The sequence below is a fragment of the Mixophyes fleayi genome, chromosome 4, assembly GCF_038048845.1.
Source record: "Mixophyes fleayi isolate aMixFle1 chromosome 4, aMixFle1.hap1, whole genome shotgun sequence".
In the NCBI taxonomy this organism is placed as follows: Eukaryota; Metazoa; Chordata; class Amphibia; order Anura; family Limnodynastidae; genus Mixophyes; species Mixophyes fleayi.
The window spans coordinates 316,767,306-316,795,292 of NC_134405.1; the positions used below are offsets into that span (position 1 = coordinate 316,767,306).

Sequence of the window (27,987 nt, forward strand, 5' to 3'; positions counted from 1 at the left end):
TAAGTATTCTAGTATAACTTGTTAACCACAAATTAAAATAAAGATGTACGTTTTGAGTCGAGTTACCCTTTGACATGAGACTAGGAAGAGCCGTGTGTCCACCTTCTATGCAGGGGAAGGAGAAAGGGTACAGAGGAGTTATAGGGAAGAGCAGGAGGCCATTCAGTTTGCCAGTGCCTCGCCTAGGGCTAAACCATAACCCATCATCTGTGTCCCCCTTAACAGGTGATGGAGATGTTAACAAGATGCGCTTCTCACTAGGTTCACCTAGTTTCATTTAAACTCTTTACATTCCTTGAACTACTTTCTAACTCTCCAATCTGACACTGTCAGGTTTACTGCTGCTGCTGTGCAAAACATTTGGCGGTTATGTGTCCGGAGAACGTCAGCAAAACAAATACATCTAGTAACAAGCTATGTCCTCAAAGTGCCAGGGTCTCTGGTAGAGCGAAGCCTTTCCCATCTGTTGTCATGAATAATGTATGACCATGAACGTGATAGAAGAATATTTGTTGTTTTAGAAAGAACCACTAAACACGGTAGAAAAACTACTGATAACACTCAATATAAGTTGCGAGAATTTATCAGAATGAGCACACGTTGGATAAAAGGTGTGCGGAGGATGATATTTTCCCTATGCACAGCAAACGCCTGGTCACCAACAAAAATTAACACACTGTAGTCAGCCTCTTATTTTGAAATGGCTGAAGAGAGAGAGCACAAGAAAAGCAAATACAATGAAACTTCATGTTCTGTCAAGGTATGGAAACTTCTTCAGTATATATTTGTGACTCCTATTAATAAGCTCTTTCCTATAAGACATCCTGTATTTTAGGCTTAGTGGTCCTTTAAATGGATTTCTACTAAAACAGAACATAAAACAATGGAGTAGGAAGTGTTGGATGTAGGGGAGTGAATCAACACTATTACTAATTTAGCATATATGCTTATGAAAGGCTAATAAAGCAGCTTTAATTAGGAGCCACCTACCAAAATAGTCTTATGTATACAAACAAAAAATAAAATGAAATTGTTAGGCATAAACACTCATCCTCCAAATATTAATAATCAGTCCCCGTGTTGTTCCTCTTACCTGAGAGGTGCCATCATAGCTGGCTGATACCAGTTTGGCGTCATGGTGAGGGCTCCACGAGAGACTAGTGATCTTTCCAGTGTGTCCAGACAGAGTACGGAAAGGGTCTGTGAGGGTGACGGGGGCATCGGTGGAGCTTTCTGCAGTGATACAAGACGATAACACTTGTAAATACAGAGATACATTTCTCATCTTTTCACAGAACATAAATGGAAAAGTGTTTTCACTCAGACACACGATCCTGGAAAGATGTAAGAAATTCCCCTCCGTGTTGGTGTCTACTGAAGCTGGCCATGTCCTGTAAGACCGGGCAGGTAGACCGAATTGGATTGCAGCATCCAACTTTTTTTTTTGGCATGTGAAAGAATACTTTTGTTCTCCGATCCTGTTACGCATGTCTTTGATGTTAAAGCCATAAACAAATCAAGGATCAAACTGAATATTCTGAGGGACATTCTGTAAAGCTGGGTACACACTACAGAATTTTCCACCAACTTTTTATGCCGAGCGATTTTACACGCAATCGATGTTCTGATCGCTCGGTCCATGGACTGCATACACACTAGCCTTGTTTTAGATGATAAAGGGAAGAGAAGCTGTCCCGTTAGCGACTTTTTACAGCTATGTTGTTGTGAGCAATGACTGTAATTTCGTACTCACTGTTGTGGATCGGTGGGAAGTTTATACACACTACACAGCGGAAACGAGATTGGAACGAAAATATTAAACGGTACGACCAACCAAATGAAGCGATAATCGTCCATTTGGGCAGACTTTGGACCATTGTGTCACTACACACACTGACCTGACTTTTGAACGAGCGGTCGTTTGTCAGCTGATTGAGCCGATTATTGGACGAAAACGGTGTAGTGTGTACCCAGCTTAAGGAGTAAAGTCGACTTTGGCTTATCTCTAGGACTGTCCTAGGCAGCAATGGGTCCCCTTGGGGGGGGGGGGGGGGGGGGTGGAGAGGTATCCCGTAAGGGGAGCGGGAGGACTAACAGGATGCAGAAAGCCCCCCCTACAATGCCATGCTCCAGGGGATAGCTGAAACTGTCTGACAACCTGGGCACAGAGGTGCAAAGTAGAAGAACAAAATTACAACAATGTAGTGGAATATGTACAGTTCTTCCATCGATGACATATTTCAGAACCATCAGAACCATTTCAGATTCCTCCACAGATATAGAATATCCCCCAGAGAACTGCATTTGAAACAATACTGTCTTCAGTAAGAAGTATGTAACCGAATTGCATTGCGCACTGATGGCTTCTGATGTCTGTCATCAATAAACAGGCTCCACCCTCTTATGTGATGTAAATGATTTTTATAGAGCTGTATAAAGGAATGGGCAACAGATTCTGTCAAGGCAGAATACACCTGGTTAGGAATACTGCACAGCATCGGACACCAAACAAGCAGACTCTCACCTAGCGCCCCCTTCAGGTTGTGCACGTAGATGACCGCATTGTTGGATCCGGACGCGAGAAGGAAGCCGAGCTTTGGGTCCTCACTGTGACCGTGGTGCCAACGAAGCGCATTCACCAGTTTATGATGTTGCTGGATAGTGCAGATCAGCTGAAGATTTGGAGCCCGAAAGATTTCAATGCTCCTGTGTTAGCAGAACGGGAGGGGGGGGGGGGGGGGAGATAAGTGTTAGCTGCAGGGGTGACATAAAGGGGAAAATAACCAAAGAAAGGGCTAAAAGGGAGGCAAAGGTAACTTCTAGCATCCGCTTCTTCAACAGACATGGTGTAATTGATATGATTGTTAGTTCAACAACACATGACGTGCACATTACAAACAGAAAACTCGTACACGTTAATAAGCAGAAATCCATATCACATATAGGGCTAAATTAATGACCTATGCATGAAACTAATGGCAGACATATACTGTGCGATGCATTTTTTTTTTTTTTTATAAATAATACATTGTCATATAAAAGTTATCACGCTGCATTTGTTATGTTATGGAGCCGATGAGGCTTCTAGAGACCCTCTCAAGGTGCTGCAGACGGAGGACATTATCTGTATTTATATAATCTATGCACAGCAGAAACCACAAAGCAGACAAATGACACAACCTGAGAATTTTCAGCACGACTGCCGGATTACTTTATAATGGTGAAATTTTAGGCAATGCCATGGAGTGATTAGCAGCCTGAGAGCACAAGTTCTCTTCAAAAACAATGTAACAAAAACCATTAACCATTTTTTGCTCCGAAAGTCTCTTTGCAATGTCCTGTGAATACCAAACAATTGTTTCTTCTGCTCTAACCCCTATTTTTTTTAAATATCGTTATTAGCTATTTTTGATATAGAAATTCCTAATATAGGCACAGATCACATACCCATCTTCGTTGCCAACAGCCAAATGTTGCCAGTCAGGTTTCCAACTCATCTCTGTGTGCGTCGGCACTTTGTGCTGATGAAACACAACAAAAAACCATCAAACCTACGGCTCCTATAATAATAAAGAGAACAACTGGGACACCCACATGACCTGGCCATAAAATCCACCCATACATCTCCCATTAGGTCCCAAATAAGGTAAGCGGGTGGACGGGGGCCCCGTCTCACTCAAGAGAGGCTGTTCCTCAATGTTAATGAGCATAAAGTAAAAAGAGGATTTTTATACTTACGATAAATCCGTTTCTCTGATTCCATCTGGGGGACACTGCTACCATGGGGTTGTGAGAGTGCAGGTGGAGTTGGCACTTAACAGGTTAACTTTGTTAATGTATCTAAGCTGACAAACCCCTCCCCCTCTGCAACCCCTGTAGTTCCTCAGTTTAGTTATAAAGCCCCAAGTAAGGGGAGTCAACCAAAAAGAGACCACACAGCAGAAGAGCAGAAGGGAGAGAACGCAGTGTCCCCTAGATGGAATCAGAGAAACGGATTTATCGTAAGTATAAAAATCCTCTTTTCTCTTTCATCCTATCTGGGGGACACAGCTACCATGGGAATGCTCTAAAGAAGCCCCCTTAAGGGAGGGACCGCCATGACAGTCCGGCACGTAGAGCACTACTGCCAAACGGAGCGTCTGATGACGAAATAAGTTAAATTAATAGCATTTAGTAAAAGTATGGACCGAGGACCACATGGCTGCTCTGCACAACTGGTCAGTTGAGGTCCCATTTCGTGCAGCCCAGGACGCCCCCACTGAATGGGTAGAATGGGCTACAATACGATCTGCCACAGGTCTGACATAAGCCTGCTTAATAGTAGAAGTTAGCCACCTAGCCATGGATTGCTTAGAGGCTGGCCATCCTTGTTTAGAGGAGTCAAACAAAACAAATAAAGAATCCGTGTAGCGAATCTTTGATGTCCTCCTGACATAAATTCTTAGAGCCCTTAACACATTCCAAGACTCCATGGAACCTGTCCCTGGGGACTGTGGGCCACGTTAAATACCAGAACCACTATTTCTTGGTTCACATGAAAGCTGGACACCACCTTTGGTAGGAAAGCCGGAACTGATCTGAGAACCGCCCTATCATCGTGAAAGATAAGATATGGTTCAGACATGGGAGAGCTCAGTCAAAAACCTTAATTCTGCTTTTCGAACGGAGGCCCTTGAAGTGTATTTTTTTTTTTAAATCAGGTAAAATTTGATTGCGCTTTTTTTCTTTTTTTTAACACAAAAAAACCCCCCAAAACATTAGGCTAAAACAATAGCTACAGCCCACACAGTGATACAAGCCGTGTCAAATATTCATACACAGTAGATTCAAAATGCATCTGTATTCAGATTTTCAAATCAGGGTATACACATCATCCAAAATTTCAAGATACAATAAAATAATAACACAGTAGTACCAATACAAAATACAATTGTTGACCTTAATAACAAAGGATGTGGCTGAATGTCTGCCCCGAGCATTAAGAGAGCTCCACCTCCCTCGATCCTTCAGTAACACATGGGGGATATTCTCCACCTGTATCATATTCTTTATATTTATCCACTAGGTTTCTATTGGTGTACATGAAACTTTCATGGCCGACTGTATCTTTAACAAGGTAAATCCAGCTACTCATAGTCGGGCCTTCCGGTGCCATCCACTCCCTAGCTATGACCACTTTTACCAACATGAGAAACGTATTAGTGAGCAGTCTAATAAGCCTACAGATGTTTTGTTCAAGCCCAAACCAAGTATACATAGGGCCAACACTTTACCTCCCACTAGATGAGTTTCAGTTAGACATATAACATCCGCCTCATACTTTTTTTTTTTTAATTGGGATATGACCAAAGACCGTCTAATTTTATCATTTAGGCCACGAAAATTCCAAGTCAGGATTTTAATAGAGCCCCTATTCATCTTCCCAGTCGCCATCACACCAGGGTATACATATAAGACATGTCCCCGTAGAAATCAACCCCCTCCAGCCCAGGCAGACACCCAGCCACCAGTGAACCACATTAGTATATACCAAAATAGTCAATCTCAACATCTGAAAGTATTTGCATAGAGAAAAAAAAAAAAAAATATCACACCTGACACTGCATTGAACTGTAACAAACCTCCCCCTCCCTACCCTATCCCAACAACCCCCCTCCCCGTACATCCACCCCCAACTTAGACATACCTGGATCCCATTACCCCTATCCCAAATCTCCTCAAACAACGCACACAGTTATCTCCACGTATTTATGGAAACACCAGCATACACTGATAAAAAGGAGAGGGAGATTGCGACCCTTTAAGCAAGGGAAGCCCCCCAGCCCATAACTTTACCCTACTACTCCTCCAGTACCCCACATCCACCCGATCCACTAGCACCAAATATAAGATCCAAAGCTTTTTTCCCCAGAAATATCACCTTATAATTGACACCTTCGTAAACATTCAGTAACTTCTATATTAATCAAAGTATTTCAGTATGTCTAGACATAAATCAAAATGATATACATCAACAGAGCTTATCTCTCAAACATTATAACTATCAGAGGCATTCGAATTTTAATAGCATCATTTCAGTCCAAGAGGTCGATACGTCACCAGAAGCATCTTCAGTCCGGACGAGGACCTCTAGGAGCTCTCCTATTCAGCCAGTGAGTCGCCTCTGAAGGCGATCCAAAGAAAAGGGTAGTTCCATCTGCAACCACACGTAATCTGGCCGGGAAAAGCATAGCATACGGCAACTGCATCTCACAAAGACGACGCTTCACCTGTATAAACTGAGCTCTGCTCTTTTGTACATCCACCGAGAAGTCAGGAAATACAGCCACTCTTTGGTTTTGATATATTAAGGGGCCCTTGGTCCGAGCCAGGTGCAGAATAGCATCCCGATCTTTATAGTGTAGAATTTTAGCAATGAATGTGCGTGGCTGCGCACCAGGAGGCGGCCTCCGAGTCGGAATCCGATGCGCCCTCTCCACCGCAAACTGGGCCGTGAACTCCTCTTTGCCGAATGTCTGGATCATCCAATTCTCCAAGAACGTCTCCGGAGCATCACCCTCTGCCTTTTCAGGGAGACCCACCAGCCGAACATTGCTGCGTCTGAGGCGACCCTCCATGTCTGACATTTTTTGTTTAACAGACACCATCTGAGCTTCCAAACCAGCAACTTTCTGTGGCAAGGGAACTGTAGTATCCTCTAGTATGGAGATGCGGGCCTCTGTCTCCGACACACGCTCACGAATCCTCTGAAAATCCTGCCGCATCAACGATAGGTCAACCTGCACCTCTCCAATTTTATCCATTACCTTCTTTTCAGAAGCAGTGATAGCTTTCAGGACCTCCTGAAGAGTAGAATCAGCAGGTGAATCCGTATCTTTGGAAGACTGAGGTGCCTGCAGTTCAGACGCAGCAGCTCCTCCCGAGGCCGTGGCAGGATTAGAACGGGCATATTTCTCCAATCTGCCCGCGGCAGTGGTGTTCGCAGAATGTTTACCCATACTGGTCCCTTCTATTGAGAGGTGTTGACCGGTGCACCCCTGGATGTTATATATGAAGCTTTAGATATAAAAGGGGGCCACAGCAGAGCATCCAGCAGCAACTGGTATTATAACCAGAATTTGACCAATGAAGAACCAACTACTGCACACAGTCCAGCCAAAGTACCCACTCAGAGAGATGACAAGGAGAAAGTGCCACCAGGTAACAACAGCAGCACAAAGTATTTTCCATACACAGAGAAATGACAGGGAGAAAGGGCCTTGAGAGTATATTCCCCTTACTGCTCCAGAAACAGGATTCTCACCGTTGCAGATAGGGGTTAATATTATGTCAGCTGCCCCTCCAGTGCTGTTAGACTGTATGTCAGGCCTTATTTCACCAACCGTTATAACCAAGATGGCGCCGCGTCTCCCTCCCCGGCGGGAACACCACACTCCAGCAATCAGCCACCTTCTCTTCACCCCCGAGCAGTCTCCTCACCGACCAAAAAGACACCCGATTAGCTCAGACCAGAAGATCCAGACACCACCGGAGACAGAGAGCCCCTTCCTCCCTCACCGCGTGAATTCTGCTCCAGCACAGCTCCGGAAACCAGCGCCAACCACAGTCTCCGCGACCTGCCGACACAGCCCAAACTTGGACCGGAGGAAACAGGAGAAGTTCCGCCACAGAACCAGGTAAGTTTAGTGCCTTTTTTCCCACACTAGGATATCTGCTCCAGATATTTAGGCTGGGGAGCTCCGATGCACACAGCCTACTCCATGCTCCACCAGGCCACGCCCCCCCTTAGTGTATTTAGCACTAGAATAAGATACCAGGGAGCCTTTGAGGGAACATAAGGAGGCTGGATATGTAGGACTCCTTGCAAGAAGGTCCTGACATCCGGCATGTCTGTCAGGCGCAGGTGAAAATACACCAAAAGGGCCGATATATGTACTTTCAAAGAGCCTAGACGAAGGTCCGTCTCCAAGCCATTCTGGAGAAAAGCCAGAACCCGTGGAATACGAAAGGCAGCCGTGTGGCAGATGCTGTGGTAAATACATGCCGAAACTGGCTTTCTAGCCCGCAGGAGGTTGTTCACTACTCAGAGAAAACCCTCTGGACCTCCACATCCGTTAAATTGAGCCGTGGCAACTCCTGATGTGTGAATGGAATGGTCTTAGCTGAAGAAGGTCATTTCACCCCTGACCTACCGCTAGCCCCAGAACTTCTGCATACTACACTGACCCTGGCCAAGCTGGAGCCACTAGAAAGACTGGGCTTCCCCCTTGCTTCACTCGTCGAACCCTGGGAATTATAGGAATGGGAGGAACAGATATTCAACCTGAAGTTCCATGGCATCGTCATTACATCGATGGCCACTGCCAAAAGGTCTCTTTCTCGAAAGCAAAACTGAGGCACCTTCCTGTTGTGACGCGATGCCATTAGATCCAAGTCCGGAATGCCTCATTGTAGGACCAGAGACTGAAAGACCTCCAGATGGAGCGAGCATTCTCCCAGGAATATCGCATGCCGGGTGAGAAAGTCTGCTTTTCAGCTATGGATTCCTGGGATAAAGATTACTTATATAGCAGAGACGTGATTCTCTGCCCAGGTAAATATCTGAGCAGCCACCGTCATTGCTCCCCACGCTCCTGGTGCCCTCGTCTGTTGACATAAGACAATGCTGTTGCACTGTCGGACTGGGTGTCGGTGAAGTATCGCCTGGGCGCTCTCTAAGGCCATTAGCATGGCTTTTAGCTCCAGAATGTTAAAGGGGAGCGAAGCACCCCAAATGGTCCAGAGATCCTGGAGCCGTAACTGAAGTACCACAGCCCCCCATCCTGTCAGGCTGGCGTCTGTGGTTACTAAGCTCCAGGACCATGGGGTAAAGGACCTCCCCACTGTCAGATTGTCCTGGACTGGTCACCATTTGAGTGAAGTCTTTGCCTCTGGTGACAATTGTAACAGCGGTCTCTCCAATTTCAGATGGGATCCTGACCACTTCCTCAAGAGATTCCATTGTAAGCCAAGCGAGTGCAGCCGAGCCGAGCATAAGGAATGGTCTTGAAAGTCAATACCATCTTTCCTAATAGACGCATGCACAAGTGGACTGACGGTCTGTGGCAGGTCATAGCCCACGACATCCGGTTCTTCAGAGATTGAGATTTGTCCTCCGGAAGGAAAACCTTTTGTTTGTTGGTGCCCATAAATAATCCCAGAAAGGTCATTTTCTGGCATGGAATCAATTTTAACTTCGATTTATGAGCCATCCGTGCGTCTTCAGGGTCCTGATAGTGAGGACCTTTTGCTGATTCAGCTGGAGAGCTGAGGAGACTTTTATGAGCAGACGTCCAGATAGGGCACTATTTGCACTCCTCTGGAATGAAGACAGGCTGCCATTATTTTTGTAAACACCCTTGGTGCTGTCGAAAGGCCAAATGGGAGAGCTCGGAATTGGCAATAAGACGGTACCACTGTAAATCTGAAAAGAGCCTGATGAGCCTTCCAGTTAGGAATGTGAAGGAAAATATCATTAATGTCTATAGACGCCATTAATTGATCTGTTTCCAGTCCATTGATGTCTGACCTGAGGGATTCCACTCGAAACCTGACCGCCTGTAGGAGCCAGTTTTATTGCTTTAGGTTTATCACAGGCCAGACAAGCCGTCCGGCTTTGGGACCAAACAGAGATTGGAGTAGAACCCCTGTCCTTTTATGGTGTTCCGGAACTTGGCCGATGACCCTTTGGCAGGAAGAAGAGAGGCAACACTTGCAAGCATCATCTCTTTCTTTTGAGGGTCGTGGGGTAACCTGGTTGTGAAGAACCAACGAGGAGCCGGGCCCGATAGATCTATCATGTATCCTCTCGTTAGGAGTCCCCGAATTCAACGGTCTTCTGAGGACACTGCCCACTGATCTCTGAATAGCAGCAGACGTCCACCCACTCCCACAGTCGCGAGGAGGGGAGGGAGACCGTCAAACTGACTGCTTTTCTAAAAGCTTAGGAGATGGACATTTCATGGAGGAGGGAGGCCTACCTCTATACCATTGTCCTCAAGAGGCCGAAGTTCTCGGTCTATGTATCTGGCCCCGGCCAGCGGAGTCGCCATGAAAGGACTGCCGAAATGAAGCAAATCTCGGTGCCCTAGGTTTTGAAATATTTACTGGGAGGAAGCTGCTTTTGCCTCCTGTGGAGTGGCAAATTATACTGTCCAGTTCAGGTCCGAATAACACTCCCCCTGAATAAGGAAGTGATTCAAAAGACTATTTTGATTCCATGTCTGCATCCCAGGACCTGAGCCATAAGGATCTCCTGGCCGATGCGGTGCAGAAATGGATGAAGAATTGGAGGCTGCATTATGGGTGGTCACATATAAGTATCCCGAAGCCTCCTTGAGATGCAGGGCAAGGGGAAGCAATTCTGAATTTTGCAGACCCACTGCTAATTGGTCAGACCATGTTCCCATAGCCCTGGGATCCCAAGCCGATGTAAACATAGGTCTCAATGGACTTACCTGCCGCAGTGTAGATAGACTATAAAAAACCCTCTATTTTGCGGTCAGTATTATCCTAGAGGGTGTGCTATCCCTGGGATAGGGAGTGTGATGTGTCGTGCTAAGCGCCAGTGATTCAACCCTTGGAACCTGCTGCCAACGGTTGATATCCTCCTAATGTGATGGATATAAAACCAGATACCTTCACAGAACTGTAAATTTCCTCTCTGGCTGTTTCCAGGATGCTTCCACGGTTTCCTTCAGTTCCACTGATGGAGGAAAGCAGATCGCACGTTTTCTAGCTTTTTTGAAGAGACTCTGACCTGATGTTCTAGTCTCTTCTAGATCCAGGATAGCTAAAGTCTAACGAACTGCTACTTGCAGGTCGCCAATACCTTGATATCTGGTAGCGTGTCTTCTCATTTTCTTGAAAAGACCCCAATTTGAATAATTTGTTCAAATGTATGAGGTCCAGGGCTTGACGCACTGCCAATACCACAATGTCAATGCCCCGATATCTAGGTGATTCTTCCAGGTCAATGACCTGCTTAACTGATCTAGGCCTCTGACCGGGAAGGAGGACCAAGCCGGTTCTCCCGAAGGATTGCCTGGGTTAGCGAGATAGGATGATGGACCAGCCGGTACCAATTCTGCTGGCTCAATGATCACTGGTATCCTGACTGCCATGGGAAGGGGGGGGGGGGCAACAACGAAAGAGGAGGGAATAATTGCAGAAACCGCTGTAGCTCTGCAGGCTGAGTAAACAGCTATACCAGTGTGGCAACCAATTGCGCCAGAGATTCCGGTTGCTCTGGTAGTGGTGGTGCATTAATCTGGGCCTGTGTGGACTTGCTTCCCACTTCACAGCTTTTCTTTTCTCTGAAGGAGTAACTTGGTATGTCTCAGCAAGATGGTGCCCACCATCGCTCCGATTACCGGCGCTCTCTGCTTCTGATGGCAGTCCCGGTATGTCCGGAAGCTGCTACTGTGACAGCGGCTTCTCAAGGCCCTGTCAGCACTGAAACACTGCAGGCGCGGTCAGTGCCTTCGGTTCTCACAAAAAGACAGCTGTGGTGCGGCTGCATTAATAGGAGTCTCTCTCTAGAGCACACTCCTGTGATAAGATGTAGAAAAAAAAATATTTTTTAAAAGAATAAAAAAAGTAAAGTAAAATCTCTGCTAGTAAAAAAGTAAGCCCATCTCCCTTGGGCACTTAATCTAAACTGAGGAGCTACAGGGGTTGCAGAGAGGAGTTTGTCAGCTTTGATACATTAACAAAGTTAACCTGTTACGTGCCAACTCCACCACCACTCTCACAACCCCATGGTAGCAGTGTCCCCCAGATAGGATGAAAGAGAAATAAAGCCGCACAAGGCCCTGTACAGGACTCTGGACAAGGGGGGAAACAGAGGGTAGTGGGGAAGGAGGAGTCCCCTCCTATGCAGTGGGTGAAAAATAACCCAGTGCCTGTCTCACCCTACTGCAGAAAGAAGGACCTGTTATAGCATCCTGTTCCAACTTGTCCTGTCATTTTAGCTCATCATCAGCTATTAATATAGCACTACTAATTCCACAGCGCTGTACAGAGGACTCACATCAGAAGATTAAATGATGGGAAAACAAAAAGGATTGTCCTGGGAAAGCCAGGAAACAGAGAAGCCATATAAACAACCCACAATTACAATAATGCAAATTGTATTACATTAATAACTAGATAATAAAAGGCACAGATCGAACTGAACTGCCCTTCCATTCCTGCCTGCGAGAGGAACCTGCTCAGACGCCACAGACAGGAATATAGAAATCTCAGCAGGGGTTAATCTTTATTTTTATTTGGGGGAGGGGGTTTAGCACTATGTGCAGGTCCGTGTCATTAGACAAGCAGAGTGTATGCTGCCCGGCCACTCTGATCTCCGTTTGCCGGCACGGACCTGCACGCGCTGTGTGGCCTCAGGCAGAAAGCCCCTGCTAGGGTGAAAAATTGCCCAATCTCTCCCCCACCTGGATCAGCCACTGAATCTCAGTCAGTTATACTACTCCTAAATGCGCTAAATAGCAGGTGACAAATAAAGTTCAATGGTTCCTAAAGTGACAACTTTGTTTTCAATTAAACCATACACTTTGGGAAAGGTGCATTTAAATAAATGTAAAAAAGAATTAGGTTAACGAACATTTAAAATGTTGTCTACAGACTTCAATAAGCAGCATCCCCAGGATATACTTAGCAAGAAAAGCCAAGTGAAACATTTGCAGTTTTCAAAATAATTAACTGTCAAACAGTGCTGTTCATTTAAAAGATTATCTGTCACAGTGGAGGCAGCCATTACTGCCCTGGACCAAGCTCCATGAGAATGCAGCTTATTAATTCACCAGGGTATTCCTGTTCCACTTTCCAAATGGTCCCTCTTTGGGGTTTTGATGTACAGATCTGTATTGATAAAGTACTCCATATGCTCCCATAAGTGTCCATCTGACTCCATAATACAAAATAGTATCAAAAAGCCTGCTGACATGCTGATGTCTATGAACCCATGAGGATGTTTAATTATATAAAACTAAAAAGGTATATACAGAACCAGACTTACTTTAATGTCATTTGTATCCCGGATGAGCTTGTTAATATCCTGTGCTTCTGCAGTCAGTCTCCAGACGTTGTGCTGGTAGATTATCCCCTCCCCACCACAACTATACAGGGAGAATGGGGCCCGCTCCCCTTCTGGACCTGGGAGTAACACACAAGAGTTAGGGGATAGTTACATGATGTGAATGGATTTCTACAAGGCACAGTTTAGTAAGTTGGTGTGCTATAAAGGATAATAAATAATAATACTGTAATTGGATGAATGATGTCAGTTTATTTCTTTCACTCCATCTGCAGCAAAATGCTATTATAGGGAGGGGTGTGGTTCTAACCAGACAGGGACTCACAGGCTTGCTTTGTACAAATGCACTGTGTTGATTGGTTGATTCATCAGGGGTGGGGCTATTGATGTCACAGCCACTCAAATGACTGGATTCTTAGCTTTCTGACTTGCATCAAGTCCCATATGGACACTGAAGTTGCAGCTGTCCGTAACGGAGTGGGAAAGTAATACTTTAGTTTTTAACAAGTCGCAGTGGCTCATATCTGAACATTTCAATTTTGAAGTGTAGTAGTCCTTTAAGCCAAAGGAAGGCGGGAAGGGGCATGCCCACCATACTGCAGGACACGCTGATGGAGAACAGCCACACATTCCTCTGTTATTGTAATCACAGTAATCCTGCAGCATTGTGATCATGGTCCTAGCTGCTCCTTTGCTATTCTGTTGACTAGAAGCAGGTAAGCTTTACCTTTATGAGGGAACAAGATTCCCCCTGCAGGACTTCTCTGGGGGTAGCGTGGGCAACTGTAAATCATTGACAAAAGGGAAGTTGAATAAAATTTATATATAACTCATCATCCATTTATTTATATAGCACCACCAATTCTGCAGCGCTGAATAGAGAATATTTGTCGTTCACATAAGTCCCTGCTCCATTGGCGCATACAGTCTAAATCCCCTAACACACACACACACACACACACACACACACACACACACAGGTTACTTTTGTCAGCAGTAAATTAACCAACCAGTATGTTTTTGGAGTGTGGGAGGAAACCGGAGCTCCCAGAGTAAACGCATGCAAGCACCGGGAGAACTTACAAACTCCACACAGATAGGGCCCTATATGGGAATCGAACTCACGACCCCAGCGCTGTGAGGCAGAAGTGCTAACCACTGAGTCAACATTTACAGCTGTCTAAAATTTCAGAGGGAGCAAGGGAACCTTTAGCAGAAACAGTTCTTTGTCTAAAAAGCAGTTTTACCGACAGAGTAGGGCATCTATAATGAACTTACTTAACAATATTATTGTATTAAGTTCTGATGTCTTATTTTTTCATTGTATAGCTTGGTACAGGGTTATTGGCTTTAAGATCAAGATCAGTCATCAGTGGTGGAAAGGAGTCACTTCTAAGATCTATGTAGCTACAAAAAACATTCTGCTGTGTAACTAAGATCTGTGAAGCTGACAACCTTGTCTTTCACATATAAATATTTAATAGCACAAATGTGCCGTAACTTATAGCGAGCATTCAATCATTGGCCATCAAGAAATACTATTCACCGGAAGAAGTATTTTTTGGTACTGCTGGATTTGCCCAATTTGATAATCCACGTGCGTGGCCAAATTGGAAAACTGCGGTCATTAAGCAGTCTGCCAAGCACTCATGTTGGGAACTTAACTTCTCCATTTTTAGACAAGCCCTCATTATGACCAGTCCCTCAAAAAGTAAATGGGGTCTCCCTTTTTTTTTTTTAATCATATTAGTGCAAATTTTTTTTTATAATAAAGATTTTTATTAAGTTTTATAGTTATGCAATATTGGTGCAATTTCATAATAAAGGCTTATTATAATAAACTAAATGACGAGTCCCATGACAAAGATCATGTGTATAGGGGACTTAAAAGAAAGTCTAAGCTACATATACATTACATATACTGTATATAGGCACAGAATCACCTCGGAACACACATCAGTAACACTACAATCTCACCAAATGAGAATGGAGGCAGCGGAGGGCCCCAGCACATAGAATATACAGTCTTTTTATGGTAGGTGCTTGAAGTCTGAGGGGGTCTGCAGATGGAAACAAAACAAATAGGTCACTAGATGAACGCAACACGGACCCTCTGATTTCTGGCATCATACAACCTTATTTCTCACCAAAAAGTAGGCTCAGTAATTAATGAAATTCAAACAAAAGGACACACTGCACATAGGCATACAATACCTCTAACAAACAAATATATAAATACCAGTAACACAGTGTAGGTCTATGCTTATCCTAAATCAGCTCACATATCAATACAAGTGTTTAATCTATGACCAGTGGAAGAATGGTTTGTTTTTTCTATTTGCCCCTGTTGGACAGTACTATTCAGAGCTTGTTAACATGGGTGTTACTGTCTGTATCCTATGTCTTCTGTTCACCATGAAATGCATGGCGTGAAACTAATCGTGAAGCAGATGGCGATGGTGAATTAATAGTGAACAGGGAATATAATGCATACTGCCTTAATGCTTATCTATGTATTTCCCCTAAAGTGTGCAATGAACCATTGAGGAATAGCTCAAGATGAGTTTTGAGTCTTATTTTCTTGCAATCTCATATTGTTACAACCCTTATAGGTACCCATAGGAAAATCTTTTAAAGATAGCATGACGTTACATAGAGACAAAATGACCTAGTGGTCTGTACAGAGATCAGCAGTCTAGCTCATCCTTCCACATACGTCATGCTATATGATGGTATCATGACTTGTGGCGGACACAGTTATGGGACTATAATAGTACAGATCATACATACATCTGCCTGTGTAACTTACTTGCTGGAAAAGACATCATATAGCCCAACTTTGCCGTCATCAGTTCCAAACGCCAGGCAGCCCTCTTTGGTAGGATGCCAGGAAAGCTACAGATCGCAAAACACCAGTGAAAGAGAGGAAGAATCTCTTCCTACAATTTAAAAATGGAAAGACAGGGGGGAAACAAAAACCCCACAGTAGGGACATGCAAAATACTTTCCTCAATATGGGGCTGTATGGGGAGCTCTACTGTAGCCAACAGCCTTACAGACAGGAATGCATAGGAAATATGCTCCACCAAGACCAAATCCATTTTAACACTTAAATGTTTATATATTTGTGAATGTTTAAAAAAAAAAAAAAAAAAAAAGAGGTTTTCCAAAGAGGAACTTTACAAGTGCATCCCCTATCCCCTAAGATGCCAGAACAGCATACGTTCCTGACATCCCATTCCCCCTCCCACCAGCGGCTGTCCAATGGTTGAATCCCCAGGAGAAGTATTTTGAGATTCTGCTCTTACGACATATCGCGGCTTGTAATGTGTCAAGCGTACCGACCAATCAGTGCGCAGGATACATTACAATCCACGATCTGTTAGAAGAGCGGAGTTATAATTCCATCCTGCCATCGGCAGGAGAATTAGTGCTTAGATGGCCAGTGGGAGGGAAAGTATCTACTCAATGCTAGGGACCCCTGCCGCTCTGATATCCGGGAGAGGGGGGAGTCTATATGGATGGACATCTTCTATAAAAAATAACATTTACTCTAATGTACTGGTCTTCTAACATGGCAGGTTCTAGGAGTAAATATATGTATTCCGAAACATATATTGTACATTTTCATTTAGAAACTTGGATTCACAGACAGTTTTCATCCCCTGCTTCTTAGCATGCTGAAGACATCCTTACCGCAGTCACTTTGGACCTGATGCCCTGCCACAGTGTCTTCACGTCATATGCATTTGTGACAGAGAGCGTGTTCCACACACGGATCATGCTGTCGCCCACACCGACCGCCAGACATCCGGCGGCCACAGGAGAGAAGGCCAGGCTGTACACAAAGCCACCTAGTGAACTTAATGACCAGCAGCAAGACAGGGAGCCCAAGTCCCAGCATTTCACCTGCACATAGCAATTACAACATAAATACATTACACCGACAACTAGACACGAGAGAGGTAACTTCAGCACTGTAGACCATCATCCTATACATAGAAAATGGAACTTACACCAAATAAATGTATATCTAGGTATAGATGGTTAGGTACAGTATAAAACAGTGTCAACGTGTGACAGAAGAGGCTTGTCTATTGATTAACCATCTTAGGGGCATATTCAATTAGCTTTCCGGTTCGCGGTAACGCGCGTTACCGCGAATCCTGCGCAGTATTGTCGTTAAAACGGTACCGCATTAACACAGATTTTCGTACGCAACCCTATGGGCTGCGAACGAAAATCCACGTTATTGCAGTACCGTGGATTGACTTCGCGGCCCGTTCCGGCGCGATCCCGCGAACCGGAAAGCTAACTGAATATGCCCCTTAAAGTGTAACTGGTATTACTCAGCTGGGAGTCTAAGGGGCATATTTAATTAGGGTTCCGGTTCGTGCCGGAACGGGCTGCGAACTTAATCCACGTTACTGCAATAACGTGGACTTTCGTTCGCAGCCCATAGGGTTGCGTACGAAAATCTGCGTTATTGCGGTCCCGTAATACCGGCAATAACGCGCACTTTTCGCGGTAACGCGCGTTACCGCGAATCAGAACCCTAATTGAATATGCCTCTAGGAATGTACAGGTTGTGCCAATGGGCACTTTAGTGACTGGAGCACTAAATCTGAAGCTGGTGAGACCAGTTGAAAATTGGTTGCTCAGTTTATCTGTATAGGTAGAATGACCATCCTGTCCTATCAGAGTATGAAGGGACTGATTGGACATACTAGTAAATGTTTTTGGTCAATGACAGAATTGGCCTGTGTGTGCAAATATCAGTAAACCAGAATACGCTTGGGAGCAGCGGATTTCTCACCTCTTTGTCTGTTTTACCTAGTTTGTGTATTAGTTTACATGTGTGTCCCTAATTGTAAAGCGCTACGGAATATGTTGGCGCTATATAAATAAAATGATGATGATGATGAATACACGGGCCATGGTGGATCCGGTAGTTCAGTCTGATCACTGCGTTAATGTGACCTTTAAAGAGTGGCTGATTTGGCATTGTGCGATCAGCCAAACAAGAAGATCATCCCACAAGATACATTCTTTATAACCTGTACAATGCACTTCTTTAGCTCATATTTTATATATTAGTGTCTGCCCAGTACTCACATCCCGATCCATAGACGTAGTCAGGAGCAACTCCGTCCCTTCCTCCGTGACAAGGGAACAAAGGTTAAACACAATCCGAGAGTGGTTCTGTCCTTCCGAGGAGCCCAGGAGGCTCCATTTCTGTTTCCCAGATCTGGTTAGATCCCACAGGAGCACCTCCCCCCTGCAGAGACAATGCAAAAAATAATCACACAGATTTCAATCACTTAATATATCATCTCAATGGTACCGCACAGTAGAGACTTTTTATCTTTATTTAATAGTGAAGAAAACAGTTTGCTTCTGGGCTATTTATTAAACCTTCATAAGCCTTTGGAATCAGTAAGCACATTGTGTGTCGTGTGTAAGCACATCATCATCACCAGTTAACCTCCCAGTATGTTTTTGGGGTGTGGGAGCAAACCAGAGCTCCTGGAGGAAACCCACACAAACTCAGGAATTGAACTCATGACCACAGCGATGTGAGGCAGAAGTGCTAACCACTGAGCCACTGTGCTGCCCACAAGTGAATCAAGTTGGATGTACGAATTAATTTTCCCATATTAGTTTGACAGTAGCCTCAACATCGCTGCTCTGTGCTCTTAGGAAATCCTGCTCCTTACATGAGCTGGTAGCCTGTGGCTTCCGGCTTGTTTCCCTTCACCTCCTTACGTCATGATACTGAAAGTCACATGCAGCCCTGTCCTCACACAAATGGACAGGTCATGCCTTGCCACAAGATTAGTACACTCATTTCCTGAAATCATTTGTGCTGCTGTGAACATACAAATAATCTAATTGGCAAACTTGGACATGCAAGACTGGTAACAATAAGATGATTGTACCCTAGAGAAACACACCTTAAAAAAAAAATATAAAAAAAATAATATTATATATCTATATCTATATATTTATATTTTACAAAAGAATTTTAACACTAACCCAAAGCAGCTGGACAATAACTCAGTTGGCCGGCCATGAGGCCAGTGCAGTGTCAACCATATACGTTCCTTCATTGTTGGATCAGCGGCCCCTCCACGCCGCTTCAGGTAGGGTAGCTTCAGGGTCATAATGCCTAAAAATACAATGTAGAATCATTTACGTTAAGCCGGAATGCATCAAATCACAAGTGGACAATACTATGTAGAATTTAGGAGCCAGTGTGTCCCTAATAAAGTATTGCACCTATAGTCACAGAAAGGGCAACAAAAAAAAATTTCAGGGGGGAAGGGGGAGCAGTAAAGATTTTGGTGTTGGCCAGAACCTGCTGACTCGAGAGGACCTCCTAAAAATTACCTATGGCCAAATCTTACTAGTCCTAAAATGGAGCTTTTACTGTGTCCACGTCACTCGTTATATATATATCTTATATATATTATATATATATATATCTTTTTCTCTTTTCTAAAGTATATGTTTACCTTTTGGAATACAGCTAATATTATCATCATTTACTTTATCCCTGTATATGGAATATATTCATGTGAGACTGCAATATAACTGCATTCAACTACAAATAATAACTTCTGTACATGAATATTAATAGCATGAAGCATTGTGCATGCCTGGCTTGTATAACAAGAGTACAACAAACCCCCAGCGCTCCCACCTTTGCCTGTGGAGGAGCTCCAGACACGGATGGTTTGATCTTTACTGCCCGAGGCCAGGTAGCAGCTCTTGTTCTCAGTCTCAGGCAGGAGATCGCCATTGGTTGCGTTCAATTCCGCTCCTGATGAAAAGCAACAGACTCGATATCAGAACAAGCAAAGAGAGAAGAGAGCCCACAGATGTGATGAGCTTTATGTTTTCTTAATCAATAATGCACCAATACATTTCAAATTCTTTTTTATCATGTGGAATAAAGGGACTAAGAGATTCGAAGGATACCTTTCACCCGCGGAGGCAACCCTTTTGAATGCTGAATAAATATTCACGAGAAGGCAGCAAATATATTAACAAGGATCTAGTGACATCACTGAGTCATGAATATTAAGTTCAGATCACAAATTAGCAGCCTCCCCTTTGTGTAGCTGGTGGGTGTAAGCAATAGGTATAATTTACTCAAAAAAAAAAAAGATATACATTCTCTACCAGTCTCTGGAGGACACAGACATAACTAAATGAGTTACGCTCCCCCCACAGGCGCATGATACTTAGAAGAAAAGCTCCTTGTGTTCCACTACTAGCTTATCCTCTTAATGTCACACTTCACAACATTCTATCCCATATACCTAAACCACTTGCTGTGCCATATGTCAATTCTATTTCTCACAAAGTGGTTTGTCTTTTCCAACAAGTCACAACCCTATTTAAATCTACACCAATCCTGGCCAACCTGTGGCTCTCCAGGTGTTGTGAAACTACAAACCCCAGCATGCTCTGCCTGCAAATAGACTGCCGACTGCAACACCTGGAGAGCCACAGGTTGGCCAGGCCTGACCTAAACTGTTGGGAGGTATTCAGTTGCCATGTGAGCCAGTTCAACTACCTTATCTTAGATTAACTGGTCTCCCCACTTTCTCTATTCTCCTTTGGGGGACACAGGGGACATTGGGGTATAAAGTAGGGACAGGGCGAACTGGCATTTTAAGAACTGTTAACTAAGCCCTAGCTGCTCCCTCTCTATACCCCACTTCCTGTTAAATCAGTCTAATTTAAGTGCCCAGCAAAGGGGCGGTGTTTGGGCTGCACAGCAGCGAAATTCTGTTATATATTCTTTTATTTTACTTTATTTTCATTTATTTTATAATGGGAGGCTTCTGCATCCTGTCATGTGATCGCAGAGAGCTGTCAAAACCGCAGCCGTCGCACACCGCTGACAGCGCACATCACAGACAGCTGTGGAGGGGGCAAACGAAGGTACCGTGGAGGTGCCTCCTCTGCCAGACCCCCTCTCCCAATATTGTTTTACCCTTCTAGGAGCTGGGCCCAGTCTCCACAGGCTGTGTCTATCCTCCATGCCTGCAGAGAAGCAACTATGGCCAAAACTGTGTGTAGGATGGATGGCAGCAGGTAAACCTACCCCTACACTTACCTGCTTATGGGTGGGGGGGGGGGGTAGTATAAATCGCAATGGGTCCCCTAAGCAAGGTTGCCTCTTACTAGATGCAGTCAATGGGTTAATTAAAAAAAAAAAGTTATGCTTGGGGGACTGGGTCAGGCTAGGGTCACTGAGATGGCGAGCCCTGCTAGGCAGTGGATTGGTGGAGGGGGATGTCCTGCCAATCCAGTGCTGGGCCCGGGGGGGGATGTTTCCTCTCATACACTTCCTCCTTGGTCTGTCACTCCTTTGTGTGCAGACACTGTGCCCTGTAAGTTAACGGGTTGGGGGTGTTTTTCCTAGGGTTTTGTCTTTTAGACTGTGGGGTCGCTGTGCTGTATTGTAGGCTCACTTTCTGTGCTGCTTGTCTTATATTCTGTGTTTTTCACTGTTTATTTGACTGTTTGATCTGTGTTTTTTGTTCCATCTGTTAACATGTCAAATAGGGGAAAATCTATGCGGTTAGGGGTGGGGTAACTTCTATGTTGAAGGTCACCCGTGTTGCATGTAATGTTACGTTACCGTTCGGACAGTCATGCGCGCACGTCTTGTGAACGGCCTGTCAGCCTCATGATCGCATGCCGTGTGCACCATCAGGTTCTGGTTCTGACTCTGTGAAGCCTGCCTGGGATCGGCCTCTTTCCAATACTGACAGCACCCATTCAGGGAAATGAGTCAGATTCAGACTGTTATTTCCAGGAGGTGGGAGAATTAGGGATGGATTCCGAAATGGGCGCTCCTTCTGTGGTGGAGGTTCATTCTGATTGTCAGAGTGTGGAAAAATTTATACAGTCTGTGCGTCAGGTACTTGACATTCCTGAGGCGGCTGTCCCAGTCCCTGCAGAGCCTTATCTTTTTACACGGACGACAAAGCAATCTTTGTCTTTTCCCTCTTCTTTCCAATTGGAGGATTTGTTGGCGGAGCCTTGGGCTTCCCCAGATTGGAAGTTCCAGGTGTCTCATTGGCTGCAGTCACGTTATCCTTTTCCTCCTGAGGTTCCTGCAAAATGTGAAGAGACTCCACATGTGGATGCTCCAGTTACAAGGTTGGCCAAAATTACTACTATTCCTCTTCCCAACACAGCCAGTCTGAAGGATGGTACAGACCGTAAGGTTGAGGCCATCTTTCAGTCTATTTTCGTGGAGACAGGTGCCTCTCTGCAGCTTGCCTTGGCGTCGGTCAACAAGACTGTAGGACGCTGGTCAGAACAGCTGTCTCAAGGCTTGTTGGCAGGGAGACCATCCTCTGAACTGCTTCCATTGGTGAAGCAAATTCAAAGGGCTATGGATTTTTAGGTGAGGCGGCCCTGGACGCAGGACCGCTATGGGCACGAATATCTGCCTCTGCTGTTTCGGCTCGTCAGACTCTCTGGCTTATGTCCTGGGAGGCTGATGTTAAGTCTATAAAGGCTCGAGACAATTCCGTTTTCCGGTGGTGTTTTGTTTGAACCTCAGCTTGACTCCACTAGAAGTCAAGCAACGGGAGGAAAGAGCACTTTTCTTCCGGATAATGCTCCCAAACAAAGAATGCCCAGGTTCTAGTCCTTTCGGTCTTCAGGCAGGTCTCACGATCAATATTCCACAGGTCAATCTTTCAGAGGTCAGTCGTCCGCCCGAGGGGTGGTTTGCAACGTGGGCGTCAAGCCTGGTCTGCTCGACGTCCAGCAGCTAAGCCTGCAGACAAGCAGTCCATGAAATGGGCATTTTGCACTTCCACAGTAACCAGTGGTGGGAGCCTGTCTTCTCTTATTCAGGGATTGGTGGTTTCAGTCTACCACAGATACCTGGGTACGGGGAGTTATGGACCAGGTGTACAAAATTGATCTGCCAGGCCACGTGACCGCGAAAGCGACTGACTCTGCGAGAGGGGATCCAATCCCTTGTTTCTTCCGGAGTGGTTATTCCAGTGCTGGATTCACAAAAAGTTTTATTCCAACCTTTTTTTTGTGCCAAAACCAGACAGCTTGTTCAGACCCATTCTGAATCTGAAATCGTTGAACACTCAGGTCAGGGTACACCATGTTCAAGATGGAGTCTTTGCGGTCGGCGATTCACGGCATGGAACAGAGGGAGTTCATGGTTGCTCTAGACATCAAGGATGCCTATCTGCATGTTCCCATCTGGAAGGGTCATCAGTTCCTCCTCAGGTTTGCAGTCCGTTGGAACACTTCCAATTTCAGGCTCTTCTCTTTGGTCTGGCCACAGCCCCATGGGTCTTCACGAATATCATGGTGGTCATGGCTGCTCTGTTGAGGTGTAAGGGAATTATGATCAGCTCTTGCCTGGACAATCTTCTTTTGAAGGCACAGTCTTCGGAGATACTTCAGTCTCATATCCAAGTAGTGATCCATATGCCACGGTTGAATTCTCAACTTCAAATAGTCCAAGTTGATCCCATCTAAGCGGATAACATATTCGATACCCGACAACAACGGCTGTTCTTACCTCCGGACAAGATTCTGGCCTTAAAGAAGATGGTGAGATCTCTGTTGGCTGCAAAACAGACCTCTGTGAATTTCTGCATGACAGTTCTGGGCAAGATGGTATAGACTTTCTCGGTTGAACCACAAAGGTCCACCACTTCTGTCCGCAGGCAAGGGATCCTCTGGCTGTCTCAGTAGATACGTCTATTCCTTGGCAGTAGTTTTTTCCACTGGTAGCCATGCTTCCACGGATGGTAAAAAAGAGGATTTATGTACTTACGTTAAATCCGTTTCTCTGATTCCGTCTGGGGGACACTGCTTACCATGGGTTGTGGAGGGAGCTTGGGGAGTTGGCACCTAACTAGTTAACTTTTAGTACTGCCAACAGACCCCTCCCCTCTACAATCCCCCTGCCCTCTCTTGTTCAGTTAATCAAAAAGCCCAAGGAGAAAAGGCCAGTCAAACAAGAGCACACAGCAGAACAGCAGAAGGGAGGGATCGCAGTGTCCCCCAGACGGAATCAGAGAAACGGATTTAACGTAAGTACATAAATCCTCTTTTCTCTTTCATCCAGTCTGGGGGACACTGCTTACCATGGGGACGTTCTAAAGCAGCCCCCTAAGGGTGGGACTACTCTGAAAATCCCGCTCGTAAAGCATTACGAGCGAAATTTGCATCCGCAGATGCAAATACATTAAATTGGTAGAATTTTGTAAAGGTGTTGACAGAGGACCAGGTGGCTGCCCTGCAAAGCTGGTCTGCAGAAGCCCCATTTCTCGCTGCCCACGACGCCCCTACCGATCTGGTGGAATGGGCCGTAAGTCTCTCCGGCACAAGACGGTTGGCCTTTATGTAAGCTTGCTTATGGTTGCCGTAATCCATCTTGCGATGGACTGTTTTGAGGCTGGCCAGCCTCTCTTATTAGCATCATAAAGGACAAACAGGGAATCCGTACGTCTAATCTGAGAAGTTCTTTTGACATAAATGCGGAGAGCCCTAACCACATCTAACTTTTCCATAGACTGATGATCCGACTGGGAAGAAGATGAAAAAAACGGAACTACAATTTCCTGGTTAAGATGGAAAGCCGAAACTACTTTTGGAACGAAAGAAGGGAGGGTTCTTAACACCGCTCTGTCCTCGTGGAAAACCAAATATGGTTCCCGACAAGACAAAGCTCCTAATTCCGAAACTCTTCGAGCAGATGCGATAGCCAAAAGAAAAAGGACCTTCCAGGTCAACCACTTTAATTCTGCCACACGTAAAGGCTCAAAGGGGGGCCCCTTAAGCATATCCAGTACCAGGTTGAGATCCCATGGTGCTGTAGGCGGAACATAGGGAGGCTGAATATGCAAGACTCCCTGGAGAAAAGTCCTAATATCTGGCAAATCTGCTAATTTCATATGAAAAAATACTGAAAGTGCCAATACCTGGACTTTTAGGGAACCTAACCGAAGACCTGCTTCCAGGCCATCCTGAAGGAAAGCTAACAAGCGAGGGAGGCGAAAGGAGGACGAGTGGCATGTCCTATTTTCACACCATCTAATGTAGGCTCTCCAAATCCGGTGATAGATGCGAGCTGAAACTGGCTTCCTAGCTCGCATCATAGTGTTCACCACGCTGGAGGAAAAACCTCTAGCCCTCCAGAGGCTGGCTTCAACAGCCATGCCGTTAAACTGAGTTGAGGTAAATTCTGGTGACGGAAGGGACCCTGCAGAAGAAGGTCGTCTCGAGACGGAAGACGGAACCCCGGTCCTTCCGCCATAGAGATTAAGTCTGTGTACCAGACTCGGCGCGGCCATGAGGGAGCTATTAGAATTACTGGCAGACCGCCCTGCTTTACTCGTCTGAGAACGCGAGGAAACATGGGAATCGGAGGAAACAGGTATCCCATCCTGAACTCCCATGACATCGTCATGACATCCACTGCCATTGCTAAGGGGTCTCTTGCCCTTGCGCAAAACCTGTGAACCTTTCTGTTGTGTCTGGAGGCCATGAGATCTATGTCCGGAAGACCCCACCTCTGAACCAGAGACTGAAAGACTTTCGGATGGAGTGACCATTCCCCCGGCATCATCTGGTTGCGACTTAGATAGTCGGCTTTCCAATTGTTTATTCCTGGAATGAATACTGCCGATATTGCTGGAACATATTGTTCTGCCCAAATCAAGATCTGAGCTGCAATCTTCATTGCAGCTGCACTCCTGGTTCCTCCCTGTCTGTTGATATATGCCACAGCCGTGGCATTGTCGGACTGAACCCTGACAGGGTGGCCCTGGAGGAGGGCCTGGCCTCCCCTGAGGGCCAAAAGAATAGCCTTCAGTTCCAGCACGTTTATAGATAGGGCCGATTCCTGAACCGACCAAAGGCCCTGAAGCCGGAGGAGTAGGATTACCGCCCCCCAACCCTTCAGGCTGGCGTCTGTCGTGGCTATGATCCATGACCACGGAGAGAAGGATCTGCCTACTGTCATGTGATCCTGAATCAGCCACCACTGGAGTGATTCTCTCGTCCTCGGGGATAGAGAGATCCTCTGGAGATCTAGGCGTAGGTGGGATCCTGACCATTTCGTCAACAGATCCCACTGAAAACAACGAGAGTGAGCTCGACCAAAGGGAAAGGTCTCGAAGGAGGCCACCATCTTTCCCAGCAGCCGCATGCACAAGTGGATTGAGGGGCTGGGAGAAGACAAGACCTGGGCTGTTATGCTTTGGATTGAAGCGACCTTCTCGACAGGCAGGAACACCTTTTGCTGGCTGGTGTCCATGATGAGGCCTAGGAAAACCATGCGTTGACACGGAACGATCTGGGATTTCTTTAAGTTGATCAGCCATCCGTGGCCCTTGAGAACCGCCAAGGTGAGGGACAAGTGATAACATAAGCAATTCTCTGAGGAGGATTTGATGAGCAGGTCGTCCAGATAAGGCACGACCTTAACTCCTAGAAGGTGAAGACGCGCTGCCATCACCGACATGATCTTCGTGAAAACCCTCGGCGCAGTGGAGAGGCCAAAGGGGAGGGCCCGAAACGGATAATGGGAGGATCCCACTGTGAATCTGAGGAGGGACTGATGGTCGCTCCAAATGGGAACGTTGAGGTATGCATCTTTTATGTCTATGGAAGCCATAAATTGATCTTTCTCCAAACCGTTTATCACCGACCTCAGAGATTGCATCCGAAATCAGTCGACCCTTAAGTGTACATTGAGGCCCTTTAGGTTTAAGATGGGTCGGAAGGAGCCGTCCGGCTTCTTGACAAGGAACAGGTTTGAATAAAACCCCTGTCCCTTTTGGTAGTCTGGGACCCTGCAGATAACTCTCTGCAAAAGAAGAGAGGCGACACAATCCTGTATTGCCTGTCTTCTTGTTGGATCTCGGGGTAGAGGGGTTACGAAGAAACGATGAGGTATGGGGCCCAGAAGGTCTATCCTGTACCCCATTGATATAATGCCCCGAATCCAAGAGTCTTGGGAGGACGCTGCCCACTGTTCCTGAAACAAAGACAGACGACCCCCCACTGGCGCCCCCTCCAGGAGAACCGAGTGGTCGTCAGGACGCAGGCTTCTCCTGGTTCTTGGAGGCCTGGCGCCTAGCCGTAAACGAGGATCTCCCCCTAGAAGAGGAGCTTCGAGCATCAGGCTGTCTACCTCTAAATGACTGTCCTCTAGACAAGGAGGTCCCCCGAAAGGGCTGACGAAAGGAGCTGACCCGAAGTTTCCGGCTTCTGCTAGGCAATACCGGCAAGGAAGTGCTTTTGCCCCCCGTTGCCTGGGAGATCAAGGTATCTAAATCCGGACCGAACAAACCTGCTGCTGAAAAAGGAATGGTTTCAACTGACTTTTTTGATTCCGCATCCCCTTCCCAGTAGCCACAGTAGATAGCAATTGGTTAGATTGAAAAACCATCTGTACTAGTGAGGAAACCGACTGTGTCAGGGAGGCCACCCAGGCCGGTTCCTCCGTCAGTGGGGCTGAAATCTGCTGGGTTTGCGCAGGGGGAGCCCATGCTTCGCAGCCAGAGCAGAGCGCCAAAGGGTCCTTTTGCCCACAAGGTAATTTTACATGACATTTTGAACATGTGAAATATTTTGCTATAGGGCCCTTTCCCTTATCTGTCATTTTATAGAGGAAGGCACACCAAGCACACAGACTAAATTGTTAATCTAGCTGAGTAAAGAGAGAGAGAGAGAGAGAGAGAGTAATCTATGGAGAGAACAGAGTGAAATAACAAGTAATCAACTGATCTTATCATAAAAGTTGTACTTGTAATAGTTAAACACAATATAATATTTAGGCAAGTAGGAGACTATAATGTAAACCTTACTAGCCCAGTTATTACACAGAAAAACGAGTT

The 27,987-nt window shown here is 45.6% G+C and overlaps 1 protein-coding gene across 1 annotated transcript in view; it reads right to left on the reverse strand.

The window, feature by feature from the left end:
* Positions 1 to 27,987, reverse strand: part of GEMIN5 (gem nuclear organelle associated protein 5) — a 67,459-nt gene that overhangs the window by 30,600 nt on the left and 8,872 nt on the right. The window contains exons 6-15 of the mRNA XM_075210127.1: positions 19,782 to 19,901; positions 19,115 to 19,247; positions 18,194 to 18,356; positions 16,775 to 16,987; positions 15,888 to 15,973; positions 15,056 to 15,138; positions 13,061 to 13,197; positions 3,448 to 3,521; positions 2,525 to 2,706; positions 1,094 to 1,233 (exon numbers count right to left, since the gene is read on the reverse strand). Coding sequence (XP_075066228.1) covers positions 1,094 to 1,233; positions 2,525 to 2,706; positions 3,448 to 3,521; positions 13,061 to 13,197; positions 15,056 to 15,138; positions 15,888 to 15,973; positions 16,775 to 16,987; positions 18,194 to 18,356; positions 19,115 to 19,247; positions 19,782 to 19,901 — 1,331 coding nt within the window. The remainder of the gene's footprint in view (positions 1 to 1,093; positions 1,234 to 2,524; positions 2,707 to 3,447; positions 3,522 to 13,060; positions 13,198 to 15,055; positions 15,139 to 15,887; positions 15,974 to 16,774; positions 16,988 to 18,193; positions 18,357 to 19,114; positions 19,248 to 19,781; positions 19,902 to 27,987) is intronic.